Source organism: Gracilinanus agilis, chromosome 1 (genome assembly GCF_016433145.1).
Source record: "Gracilinanus agilis isolate LMUSP501 chromosome 1, AgileGrace, whole genome shotgun sequence".
NCBI lineage: Eukaryota > Metazoa > Chordata > Mammalia > Didelphimorphia > Didelphidae > Gracilinanus > Gracilinanus agilis.
The window spans coordinates 357,243,825-357,258,497 of record NC_058130.1 but is presented as its reverse complement, the minus strand read 5'-3'; the positions used below and the strand labels follow the sequence as shown (position 1 = coordinate 357,258,497).

Below are 14,673 nucleotides of genomic sequence, written 5' to 3'. Positions count from 1 at the left end.
ATATCAAATTAAAAATCCTTAATTAAACACCAAAATGGAAAGCCTAAAAATCAAAGGAGAGTTAAATAAAAGTGAAAGTTAAAAAAAAGCACTGAATTTTTTTTTAAAAAATGAACTAATAGTTAATTTTATTTTTTAAAAGAAAACAAAATTATCAGTATTCAAATAAAAAAGGTAAATGCACCAGGAATGAAGATGGAATTAAAGAATTATTAGGAGATATTTTGAACAATTATATGCCAATAAAACTAATAATCTAAACAAAACAAATGAATATTTGCAAACATATAAATTGCCCTGATTAAGAGAAAAATATATAGAATACTTAAATAACCCATTTTTAAAAAATAATTTGAATAAGCCATAAATGAGATCCCCAAGAAAAAATTCCCACGACCAAATGTATTTACAAGTGAATTCTACTAAAGATATTCCAATACTATATAAACTATTTGAAAAAATAGCTAAAGTAGTTCTACCAAATTCCTTTTATGACACAAGTGTGATTTCGATACCTAAAACAGGGAGAGAGAAAAAAGCTATAGGTCAATTTCCCTCATGAATAGTGATAAAAAATGTAAAATAAAACAGCAAGAAAAGTATAGTAATATATCACAAAGGTCATACACTATGACCAGACTGAGTATATACCAATAATGCAGGACTAGTTCAACATTAGGAAAACTAACAGCAAAACTGACTATCAGTAACAAATACAAAAATAATATGATTATCTCAAAAAATGCAGAAAAAACTTTTGACAAAATACAACACTCACTCCTACTAAAAACAATAGAAAGAAAAATAATAATAATTTGTTAGAAACCACAAGAAAGCCTAAGAATAAATGAAACCTTTCTTATAATGATAAATAGTATCTATCTAAAATCTTCAGCATGCATTGTCTGTAATGGAGATAAACTAGAAACTTTTCTAGTAAGATCAGGAGGGAAGCAAGGCTGTCCATGATCAACACTATTATTCAGTATTGCAACAGAAATGGTAGCTATGACAATAAGACAAGAAAAATAAACTGAAGGACAATGAATAGGCAATGAATATATCAGATGAATATTCTAGGCAAACTATGACTCTAAATTGTTCTAACAAAGAAAGATTAAAGATTGAATTGACACTATTTAGATTTCAACCATTAGGCTTAGGTCTCCAATATTAATTTTCTCTCTGAAGACTCCAAACTAGATTATGTCAATTATAGCCTCTTCTGGGTATAATAATAAATCATTATCTTTTTTTCATTGTATAAAGCTTCTTCAAGGGAATTCTTCCTGTCCTTTAAAAAAAAAATCAGAGCGCATCAATAATAAGAGAAATGAACATCAAAACAAAACAAAACTCCCTAAGAAAAAACCCCCAAGGCCAAATGGATTCACAAGTGAATTCTCAAACATTTAAAGAACAATTAATCCCAATACTACATAAACTATTTGGGAAAATAGGCAGAGAAGGAATCTTGCCAAATTATTTTGATGAAACAAATATGGGACCATTACCTAAGCCAGGAAGAACAAAAACAGAGAAAGAAAATTATAGGTCAATTTCGTTAATGAATATTAAGGCAAAAAATTTAAATAAGATACTAGTAAGAAGGCTACAGTAATATACCTCAAGGATCACTCACCAAAACCAGGTGGAATTTACACCAGGAATGCAGGGCTGGTTTAATATTAGGAAAACTATAAGCATAATTGACCATATCAATAATCAAACTAACAGAAATCACATGATTATCTCAATCGATGCAGAAAAAGTTTTTGATAAAATACAATACTCATTCCTATTAAAAACATCAGAAAGCATAGGAATACATGGGTCATTCCCTTGTGCATCGGCTAAGCCCTCGAGGGGGTGGGGGTGGGGGGTTGGAGGAGAGGGAAAGGACATAAAATATGTAAATATGGGGAAATATTCAAAATAAAAATAAAATAATAAAATAAATAAATGGGTCATTCCTTAAAATTTAAATGATAAGTGGTATCTCCCTAAAACCATCAGCAAGTATCATTTGCAAAGAGGAAAGTTAGAAGCCTTCCCAATAAGACTAGGGGTGAAACAAGGATGCCTATTGTTCCCACTATTATTTAATATTGTATTAAAAATGCTAACTTTAGCAATAAGGAATGAAAAAGAAATTGAAGGAATTAAAAAAGGCAATGAGGAAATGAAACTATGACTCTTTGCAAATGATATGATGACATACTTAGAGAATCCTAAAGAATTAACTAAATAACTAGTTGAAATAATTAATAACTTTTGTAAAGTTTGCAGGATACAAAATAAATCCATAGAAATCAACAGCATTTCTTTATATTACCAACAAAGTACAGCAGCAAGAGTCAGAAATAGAAATTCAATTTCAAAATTACTCTAAATAATATAAAATGCCTGGCAATCTACTTGCCAAGACAAACAGAAGAATTATATGAACAAAATTATAAAACACTCTTCACGCAAATAAAGTCAGATCTAAACAATTAGAAAACCATTAATTGCTCATGGGTACACTGAACTAATATAATAAAAATGACAATTCTACCTAATTTATATACTCAGTGCCATATCAAAAAAATTACCAAATAATTATTTTATAGAACTAGAAAAAATAATAACAAAATTCATGTGGAAGAACAAAAGGTCAAGAATACCAAGGAAACTAATAAAAAAATGTAAAGGAAGGAGACCTAGCAGTACCAGATCTCAAACTATATTAGAGTGCAGCAATCATCAAAACAATTCAGTACTGGCTAAGGAATAGAAGGTCAACCAATAAAGTAGATTAAATACATAATATTCAGGGGTAAATGACCTTACCAACCTAGTGTTTGATAAACCCAAATATCCCAGCTTTTGGAACCAGAACTCGCTCTTTAACAAAAATTGCTAGGAAAATTGGAAAATAGTATGGCAGAAAGAAGGTATAGACCAATATCTCACACCCTAATACCAAGATACGGTCAAAATGGATATATAATTTAGATATAAAGATTGATACCATAACTAAATTAGGGAAACACAGAATAATTTATCTGACAAATCTTTGGAGAAGGGCAGAATTTATGATGAAAAAAGAGTATTATAAGACATAAAATGAATAATTTTATTATGTTAAGTTAAAAGGCTTTTGTACAAACAAAACTAATATAACCAAGATTAGAAGGGAAACAATAAACTGGGGGAAATTTTTATAACAAATGTCTCTGATAAAAATCTAATTTCTCAAATTTATAGAGAACTAAGTCAAATTTATAAGAATAGAAGCCATTTCCCAAATAGCAAATGGTCAAAGGATATAAACAAGCAATTTTCAGATGAAGAAATCAAAGCCATTATTAATCATATGAAAAAATGTTCCAAATCACTCGATTAGAGAAATGCAAATTAAAACAATGCTGAGGTACCTCCTCAGATTGGCCAATATGGCAATAAAGGAAAGTGGTAAATGTTGGAGGGGATGTGGTAAAACTGGGACACTAATGCATTGCTGGTGGAGTTGTGAACTGATCCACCCATTTTGGAGGGCAATTTGGAATTATACTCAAAGGGTTTTAAAACAATGCACACCCTTTGATCCAGTAATATCATTACTATATCCCACAGAGATAATAAAAAAAAGGGGAAAGGACCTACTTGTACAAAAATATTTATAACATCTCTTTTTCTGGTGGCAAAGAACTAGAAATTGAGGGGATGTCTATCGGTTGGAGAATAGCTAAACAAATTGAGATAATGTTGGTGATGGAATACTATTGTGTTATAAGAAATGATAAGTAAGATGATTTCAGAAAAAGCTGGAAAGATCTGCAGAAACTGATGCAGAGCAAAATAAGCAGAACGGGAGAACATTGTACACAGTAATAGCGATATCAGAAAATGATTATTGGGGAAAATTTGGCCATTCCCAGAAATGCACTGATCTGGGACAATCCTGAAAGACTTATGATGGGGAATGCTATCCACTCCAGAGAAAGAACTATTGGAGTCATCTTTCACATCAGTGTATTTATGGTTTTATTTTGGGGTTTTGGTAATATATGAGTTTGTTCTGACAACAATGATTAATATGGAAATGTGTTTGATATGACAATAAAAATAAAATTTAAAAAAAACTCCAAGGTTTCACTTTACAGGGTGAAAATTGGGGGAAATGACCCAAAAAACATCAGTGGTAGAGGGGTTGTGGAAAGATGGACACTCTAATACATTCATTCATGGTGAAACTTTAAAACTGTACCACTATTTTGGAAAGCAATTTGAGATTATGCAAATAAAATGACTAAAATGTTCATAGCCTTTGAACCAGAGACTCCTTATACCACAAGGAAGCCATATTTATAGCAGCATTTTTTTTTTGTGATAGCAAAAAATTGGAAGCAAAATTGATGCCCATTCACTGGGGAATGGCTAAATAAATTGCGATTCCATTAATGGAATGGAATACTATTGTGCTTTAAGAAATGATATTTGTGATGAATATAGAGAAGCATGGAAAGATTTATATGTCCTGATGTAAAGCAAGTTAGAACTAAGAAACCAATATATACAAGGAAATATACATAAATATATAAACAATGGAAAGAATAAATGCACACTGAAAATCAAAAGTACATGAAAGAAAATTATAAAAGGCAAAGTATAACTCAGATGAAGACTATGAGAAGGCATCCCCAACCTACCCCTTTATAGAGGTGCGAGGTCCACAGGGGTTACCCACTGAACATCTTTTCAGGCTTTTTCAATGTACTGATCAGTTGTACAGACTTTTTTTATTCTTCAAAATATACTATTTATCCTATGGGTTGGTTCTCTGGGAAAGGGAGGAGAATTGAGGCACAAGATACTATAGTGATATAAGAAATTGAAATTTTCAATGCATCCTTTTTTTTCAATAAACATAATAAGACAAATTGCCATCTTAATGATTATTTGTTCTGTTTGCCAATATATGCACAATTCTTCCCCAATCTTCTGAAAGCAGAACTAATACCAGGAGGTGGAAAGTGTTTTCGGGGGTGGGAAATAGAATTTGAAATTGGACAGATTTTGTTTCAACATAAGAAAAGATCTCTAACATTAAAACAGTGTAAAAATGTAATGAATTGCCTCATAAAATAGTAAATTCCCTATCACTGGAGGTCTTGAAGAGGCTATATGACATATAGAACTGATGATTTAGATAGGAGTTGGATTCAGTGGTCCCTGCAGTCCCTTTTTATTCTAAGGTTCTGTTTTTAAAAATTGCGCACAATATGGAAAGATTGTAAAATCCAGGTAGCATCAATTGTTTCTGGATTCTTTCCTTCAGCGTTGACTTGTTTTGAAAACACAAATCTGCTCCCTGGTGCATGTCTTATAATTAGTATTTGTTATTGCTTAATATTATGAGTTCTCACAATATTCTAGGCTCCCAATTACCATGTTAAAATGTCAGCTTTCTCATTCACAGAACAATAATTTGTATTCATAAAGCTGACAATTTCCCAGTTTCTTACAGGCACTGCAGCAATAGCCATTAATAGTACAGCTCCAGGCAGAAAGATTATGTTTCTCGTTAAGCATCAAGAACGTTCAAGACCAAGAATATGCTAATTCTCTCATTTTTATATTGCATTGTGTGATATTTACATGATTTAGTCTTTTAATCAAATGCCTTAGTGTCAAAACAAGAATGATTACTAAACAGAACATCCAAATGGCTGCCTGAGAATGTGCTTTCCTTGAAGAAAGTAACAAATGTTGAAGAACTTACATCCCAAATGTGAACTTTAGTCATCCTACAATGTGACCTCTTGGAGGGGGATTATTTGTCAGGAAGAGAGATTTTAACTTTGATAGACTGGTAAGTTTATCATACCTCTACACAAGACTGAAATGCTGCTGTCAGTGTGAGGATCTATTTCTTTCATAAAACAAAAATTTGGTCTCCTGGATAAAAATAGAGCTCCCACACTTGGCTGTTAATAAAGTCATATCCTGTGTAGTAGATTTAATAAAGGACAGTAAATGCCAAACTCACTTGCTACTTCAGCAGTGATGTTAGACTTTCTTATAAGAAGATGACACTCCAAGCCTATTATTATTCTTCAGAAAATTTAAACCAATAGGCCTTTTGCCTGGGGTCTCATATGTGTCTTAAGTCTTCCTGCCTTAGAGTGTTCTCATAGAAGAGCTCAAACTGAATCAAACATCCTTCATCGGACTATAGATTTTAATTCCCTGAAATGCTGCTGGCTGTAACAGATAAAAGCCTCAAGATAATGCAAGAAGAAATGGTTCCATACCTACATGCGGTTTTCTGTTCATTATATTGCAACTTACCAAGTACACTGACAAAAGCATCAAAAAGCTGAAATGTGAGCAGAGGTTCCTTCAAGTGACCATAATAATCTGCTATAGTTTTAAAGACATCTTTTTCAAACCCTGAATACATAGGCTGCTTCAAGTCTGAACAACTAGGCCCTGTTAAAAAAAAAAAAAAGGGAAAAAAATTCATTAGTATAAGTAAGCTAGGAGTATATTTTTCGGAAAGACTATACAATTAAGTTAGGAGTATATTTTTTGGAAAGATTGTATAAGCTTCAAAGGAAACTAATGTTATAAATATAAATGATGACAACAAATAAACCAGAACCTTAAAAGTTGGATGGGAGCATTAGAAAAGAGCTCACAGATCAGAAAGTCTACCTTCCTCATTTTATAGATAAGCAAATAGGACCAGAAAGGAAAAAAGAGTCATCAATGATCACAAAGTTCATAGAAGAGCATCAATTATAACTTAAAATCTGTTGTAAAACAACAAGAAAGAAATAGACCAGAGCTTAATCTATTTTAAATGAATACTCCTATTTTCTTTGTTCTTTTCTGAAAAACCTTTATAAAAATAAAAAGTATCAGTAATTGTGTTATATTCTCAAATTTTTCTTGACTATGATACAGTTTTGCTGAGATAATGGAGAAAACACAATTCCTAGGGAAACTGAAAAATTATTTCACTTGATGCAGTTTTTTAAAGAATATCACATTTTGATATAAAGCACATGAAAAAAAGACAGCCATTCTTCTGTTTTCTATACCATAAAATCATATGGTGCAGTAAGGGTTATCTACTCCCTTTTATTTGGATAAATGATTTGATCCTATTTTAAATAATATACAGAATAGGAGATTTTTACAATTTGCTTTAGTAACTTGTTTGACTTCACAAAGTCCTCTTTGGAGCTTGGAGATAAACCTGACTTCTTAAAGCCTAGGCCAGAGACCACATATCCTGCAGAACTCAGATAGATTCTCCCATTAGATAAAGTCTTTGAATATAACAACCAAACTTTGTTTTCCATGGACCAATCTAAGTAATCACAGAGAGGTACATCAATAGTAGGCTAGCCATTCAGTAATGAAAAAAATATATTTTTGTCCTTAGAAACCCATAATACAAACCCAACAGTGTTATACAGTTCCCTTCTCTTTCTGCAGTGATGGGAGCAAAGTAGCAATAAAGGGGGCAGAAGGTGCAAAGAACCACAACATTCAGATGGTCAACAAGCTTCAATTTGTCTACTGGCACTCTAGATACAAAGTCTTTATACAATGGCCAAGGAGCAGACCAACATACTTTTCAAAGAGCTAAATCACATTTAACATTCTTGATTTTATAAAATAAATCAGAAAGAAAGAAGTTGCAGGTAAATGGAAGGATGACCCACAAGCACTACTTGAAGAGGCAAAGAAACAATTTGGAAGGGTTGGATTTTATCAAATTTCCAAATGCTATATAACAAATATAACTCCATGAGATATCTGTTCATCACATATTACAGTAATAATAATAACTACTTGCAAGAAGAACACCAAGTGATGCTCACTCACTAATCAGTTGCTGAGGACAAAATGGTAGAGAAATTTAATCAAGAATTGGCAAAGCTTTTCAAATCAAATCAGCCAGGACCTGATTAGTATAAATAAATAATCCTGTGAAGTGTCACACGTATTCAAATTCATACTATCTGAAATTATAATTGTGTAAAATATGGTCATTGGTTACAGCCCAAGAGAAACAGGAAGTTCAAATGTGAATAATGTGACCTTTTAATGGGATCCATTATTCATACTAATTGGAACCTAAAACTCTGATACTTGGTAACTTCAGTACAGAGATGAGAAATGCAAGTATGGAGAGAAATAAATGGAGAAGTATGATTCAGGAGACAAAAAAATGAGAGAAGCCAAAAACTTGTAAACTCTTCAGAGGCCTCATGCCTCTATATTATGAACACTTTCTAAAAAAAAAAAAAAGAATGTATAAGTCATTAAGAACAATAAATAGATCAAGAGAATGAAGAAGAATGATTGTCTTTTGACTAGATTTCAATACAAATTTGAGTAGACACCCTATAGTTTTGTCCAAAAAATATTTATAAATTGAGCAGGCAGTAGAGAGGGTCCAAGAGCTGGACCCAGAGTTGAAGAAGGAAGAAGAGGACTAGATTGTTTTTGTTTTGCAAAGTACATTTACTGGCCTCAAGCTTCACATGAAAACAATGATCTATCTTTTTAATTCTAACATTTCGCCAGTGTTGCTATAAAGCAGCTAGCTATGAAACCTCACTGCCTTGCAAGAACTCAAGGTGTGTATTACATAGAGGGCTAAGGAGAGGAAAATGGTGTGATCATACTCTACATATAACCTTCAAGGGACACCAAGGAAGAACAAAGGCTGTCAATGAAGAAAGAAGAGTTGGGTTGGCTATAAAAGAAAAGCAAAGAATTATTATTGCATGGACAGAGTGTTCCACAGGTACTTTTGAGATGTTGGGAAAAAACAAGGTCTCAAACACACTGAGTGGACCCTCTATCACAAACTTTGGGGGACATGTGGACAAGAATCACACAGGTTGGGCAGGCAGGCAGGCAGGACAGGTTAAAGGCATTATTGAAAAAAATTACTAAATTAGTAAGATCATAGATACATTTGAATAACTTCTCCAAGAAGAAGCATGAAATTCTCTTGACAATTAAGACAGCCATGCCTCCTCTGTTAAAAAAAAAAAAACACGATTAGACCAGTGATGGGCAAACTTTTTAAAGAGGGGGACAAAGGAAAGGAAATGCTCATCTGTCAGTCTGTTTCTAAGGCAACTCTTTCAAAGTTTCATTGTATTGTATCCTACTCATTGTATTCGTCAGATTAGGAATAATGTCATGTAGCTGGATAGAATATTTCAGGGGGCCACATCTGCCCCACAGGACCATAGTTTGCCCATCACTGGATTAGACTAAACTGTCCCTAAGATCTCCTCTAGTTCTAAGAGTCTAGTAAATTATAGCTAGATTATAGCAATTCTAGCACCTTTGCATTATATTTTATTATATAATGAAGGAAAAATAATCCTTTCTATGCAAAAGACTCGGAAAAAAATTTGAAAGTAGTAGACAGCAAAGAGACACAATGGACCACAATGGATCTAAAAATGCAAGATAATCTACCTATCTAATCAGTTACTCTTTTGAAAGTTTTCAAAGGGACCTGGGTTTGTAGGGAACGTGACTTTGAAGGAGGTCAAAGAATATTTTTCTGGTCAACTAAAATACTGGTAACCTCACAGATTCTTTTAAGTTAATTGAGAAGCATTGCTTAATGGTATTTTCCTATTGTATTGACTTTAGTGAATATGAACAACAGAAAACAAATATTTACTTAGTAATTTATATATAAAGCACTGGTGGGTGCAGGACATTTTATAAATAGATATATATGTGATACATATATGTGTGTATATAAACGTCACGTATCTATCTATCTATCAATCCATTTATCTATCTATCTATCTATCTGACAGTCTTGGCCTCTTGAAAGTCACCACAGAATATAATTAAACTTAATATTTAATTTATATTATTTAATCATGCATCAGCTTTTTTCTTTTCCATGAAGAGATCATTCTGGTTCCTTTCATACTTTTTGAGAGGCCTCATTTCTGAGCCTTTAATCATCATTTAATGGCTTGATATGTTTATCTAGTTTGAATAGAAAATTATATTGATAACTGTTTTTCAACAAGATTGGTTTTCTTTTTGATCCTATAAATTTTATTTATTCATGAAAATATATATTTTGAAGAGTCCATAGTTTCATCAGACTTCCAAAGGAATTCATGATGCCAAAATGATTAAGAACTTCTGACTTACTGGCCTAGGTAGGGAAGGAAAGAAATGGGAATGAGCATTTATGGATCTTTCAGTCCAGCACCTAGCTAAATGCTTTTCACAAATATTATCTCATTTGATAATATTAAAGCTCCTCAGCTTTGTACTGAAGGTTCTTTAGATTATAGCCACTTCTTAGCCATCCAACACTGGGAACCACTACACTCCCACTCCAATATTTCATTCCATCTAAACTAACCTCTTTTTTGATCCTTGATTATGCCATACCCAACAATAAACATTTACAAAGCATCTACTACTATGTGCTAGGTAATGGGTTTGAAGGACGGGGTAAAGAAAGATACCTGCATTCTGAGCCTTTACAACAAACTTTTCTTCACTTGGGTCATTAACCTTTGCAGGGAATTCACACACTGCCCCTCTTTCTACTTAGTTCTGACCCTTAAAGCTACACTTACCCAAGAAACTGTCCCTGACTATTTCAATTCATAGAAAACTCTCCAATTTGACAATGCATTCTAATGTCATCTTGATTATTCTGTAGTTTTTTAAATGTGAGACTTGATTCACCAATGGAATTTTGCACCGTGAGGGCAGAGATCTTTGTCATCTTATCCCTCTGTAACCCCCAGAATCCCTAGCACAGTCCATAGGAGTAACTCAATAAATATTTGTTGAACTGGCACTCATCAAACCCAGATAAAAGGGTCCCATGGCAATATGATTCATGTAAATTTGGGGGGCTAGGGGGAAAAGAAAGGGGGGAGTGGGGGGGGAGACATGGAAGAGGAAAAAGAGGCATGTGAAAGGCATGAAGGCAAGTAGTAGAAAGATTCTTAAGTAGCCAGGGTATAACAAAAAATCATAGAAGAAAAGAACATGGAAATGACTTTAGAATCTGTTCCAACTTCCTCATTTTACAAAAAGAAAAGTAGAAGCTAAGAATGGTCAAGTGGTGTATCCATAGTAGAGCTAAGCTTTGAAGACAAGTCCCCTAACTCTCAGTTCAACAACGGGTGCCGAAAATAGATGAGAAGAAAGAGGAAGGAGAGACACTTCAATTTTGCCTTGGCCCTCTGTGCTGCAGAGAAAAAAGTGTGTCAAAAAGAAGAAAATGTAGCCTCATTGGCAATAAAGATGTGGACATTCTTTTCAAATATATCTTTAGTAGCAACTTCCATACAATAATGCTCATTATAAATCATTCTAATAAGTTAGAACCCTAAAAAGATATCATCTTTTTCTTCCTTTCTTTTTCTTATTGACATTATTCTGGGTCTTAGAATTATCTCTTTCTCTTCTCTTTCAATTCTGAAATCCAATAACCCAAATTCAGTCTTTTTCCAAAATCTCTTTTGAATCTATCCCTTACTCTCCACTCCTACTACTACCACCTCAAGGAGGACCTAATTATCATCTTCCTGGACTATTTCAAAGCCTCCTGGCAGGTCTTCTCTCCTCTAGCTTCTCAACAATCTTTCATCTGCCTTGAAAAGGCATTACCATTTTCTCTGACTCATGACAACACAATGAACTATAATTGAACTTCTCTGATATACTACTCAGATGTCCATATTATTTTTTAATTTAATTATAACCACATTTGTGAATTATTCAAGTTATAAGAGGCACCACTGTTTTATCTAAATGTGTTACCCAGAAACTAGCACAGTGCTCTGCCCAGATTGAATGGGAACTTAATAAATTCATTTTAAAGTTAAAAAGGCTGTATTTCTTTTAAAATATTCCCTAACTCAGGGCTTTGAGCCAGAATGACAGTTTTATTAACCAAGAAATTACTTCAAAACTCCAGTGTCCTTGACTTTGTGTGTGTGTGGTTCCTCCTTCCATTAATGTAGATGATGATCCTTCCAAGCCTTGGTATACTGTTTAGTGAGATACTAAGGCCAAAAAATAGATTAATCAGCTGGTAGCTAACCCTCTGATGATAAATTTCTCCAAATTTGGGAAACCATTTCTCAGGGGACAGATATATAGTTGAGTGTTGGGTGTGCATTCAAAGCCCCTCTAGATGAATAGGATCCACTAAAGTTTACACTCTGCTGGCACTGAGAGCTTAGGGCTCCTTCCATGCCATGACCCACTGGTGAAGCAGAGACTTAGGACAAAATGCAAGTTATTACAAATTAGAATGCAGTTGTCTAACAGCAAATAATAATAATAAGGGTTAGTCAATAAATATTTATTAAATGTCTAAAGTGTCTAAAATGTGTAATTTTGTTTAGGGATGAGGATACAAAGTAAATGATGGTCCCTCCTCTACAGAAGCTCACAGACTAATGGAAGAGACACCTTATAGCTGGTACAAGTCTAGGTGTTGCTAGGACAAAGGACAAAACCACAAGACATGATATTTCACTTGTATGATGTTTTTTTAAAATAATTCCCCAGACTCAAAGAATTAATTGTGTGTGGCTGAATTAGACCGAATGACAGCTGTATCTATTTGTTGTCTCCCCCACTAAACTTAGTTCAAGATTTCATGACAAGTACTAAAAAAATTCCAAATTGGTCAAGTCATAGGCAATAACTTGGTTGGTGGGGGAGGGTGTGCAGGAGAAAGAAGGAGAAAAAGTTCAATAAATGATAACAATTATCTGATTCTACATTTTTCTATTTAGGCCAATAATGTTGGCTAAATTGGTAGAGTCAGGGGTAAAAGTATACTTACAATTTGCTAAACATTTCATAGCTGACAGTACCCAATGAGGAAGTTCTTCTGTAAGAAAATGAGTAAAAATGTTAATTTATTGAATCCCAAATAATTAAAGACATTATGCATGCAGGGACCCAAAACATTTGTATATTTTGTGCTTACATACTATGAGTTTTGCATATTAAAATAATTCAGTATGAGCATATAAGATATATAAAATAGTCACTTCATTGGCAAGTGGAAAGTAAAAGCATATTTATGTAAATTAATGGATTATCATTTTGCAAAGCAGATTATCCCAAATTCTTTACCCATCCTACCTTCCAAGTTTTTTGGCAAAGTACAAATTGTATGGTTAGTTCTAACCAGTTCAGCAGTTCATAAAATGAGAAGGAACAAAAGAGCTCACATAACTTAGCATCAAGTAGGTCACAATGGTTTAAATCATCTACTTAATGCTAAAATCCACAAACTCAGCATAAAAGTGTTACTTATCTATTTCTCTTTTCTTTTCTTAATAACAACAACAAAAAACCCTATAACTTCTGTATTAGTATTGATTCTAAGACTAAACAGTGGTAAGGGCTAGGAAACTGGGGTTAAATGACTTGCCCAGGGTCACACAGCTAGAAAGTGAGGCCAGATTTGAATCTAAGACACATCCAACACCATACCTAGTGCTCCATCCACTATGCTACCTAACTGTCCCCTCTAGTTCCATATTCAAAGTGCTTTATTTTTTTAAAAAAGTAGTATGCAGAGTATATTTTTAAAATTGGGTTTTCTGAAACCAGGAATCAATTTCTGTATCCTCGGTTCAAATTCTGCTTCTGTCAGACTGTTTCGGGGAGTCTGGATAATCCATTTAACTTCTCAATACTCTAGGCCACTGGTTCTCAAAGTGTGATCTAAAGACCCTCTCAAGGGGTCTGTGAGGTCAAAACTATTTTCATAATAATATTAAAATGTTTTAATTTCTAATATGGTAAATGTCAGTAGATATAAGCAATATAAACAAAAGATTTGAGGAGGAAGAGTTGTTCTCAATAATTTTTAAAGGATTATAATTGTAAATTGTAAAGGAATGGGGCAGCTAGATGGCACCATGGATAGAGCACCAGGCCCAGAGATGGGAGGTCCTAGGTTCAAATCTGACCTTAGACACTTGCTGCCTGTGAAACCCAGGGTAAGTCACTTAACCCCCATTGCCTAACCCTTACTGCTGTTTGGCCTTGGAACCAATACACAGTTATTGATTCTCAGATGGACAGTAAGGGTTTTTTTGGTTTTTTTTAATGGAAGGAGTCCTCACGGAGTCATCTCTTGAAGACCAGAAAGACCACACAAGAATGATAGCTTTGAAAGCTATAAGTTGAGCTGATTAAAAATTTTAAAAGGAAAGCAAGTTTGTGTACAATGAAGACTATAATTTTGTTATAATCTATTCTATTATGCATGAGCAAATGACCATTCTATTTGGTGTATAGAAAATTTAGAATAAAAATAAATAAAATTCATTCATTTTAAATTTTACTTTAATTTAAATTAAAAACAGTATCCTCACCCTTTTTTTCCTTCATGTCCTCAGTTTGGGGAGGTGGGGAAGTTGGAAGGCAAAGGAAGAAAATAAAGAAGGGGAAGAAAGAACAAATAAACAAATGAACAGAGGGAGAGAGGAAGAAGTGGAGGGAGGTTAGAAAGGAGAGAGAGAGGGAGGGAGGGAGGGAGGGAAGGAAGGAAGGAAGGAAGGAAGGAAGGAAGGAAGGAAGGAAGGAAGGAAGGAAGGAAGGAAGGAAAAAAAGGAAGGAAGGAAA

General features: G+C 33.6%; 1 protein-coding gene across 1 annotated transcript in view; it reads right to left on the bottom strand.

The window, feature by feature from the left end:
- DEPDC1B (DEP domain containing 1B) overlaps positions 1–14,673 on the bottom strand; it is a 139,699-nt gene that overhangs the window by 31,583 nt on the left and 93,443 nt on the right. Inside the window, 2 exon segments of the mRNA XM_044681023.1 lie at positions 6,337–6,477; positions 12,875–12,922. Of these exon segments, the coding sequence (XP_044536958.1) occupies positions 6,337–6,477; positions 12,875–12,922 (189 nt within the window).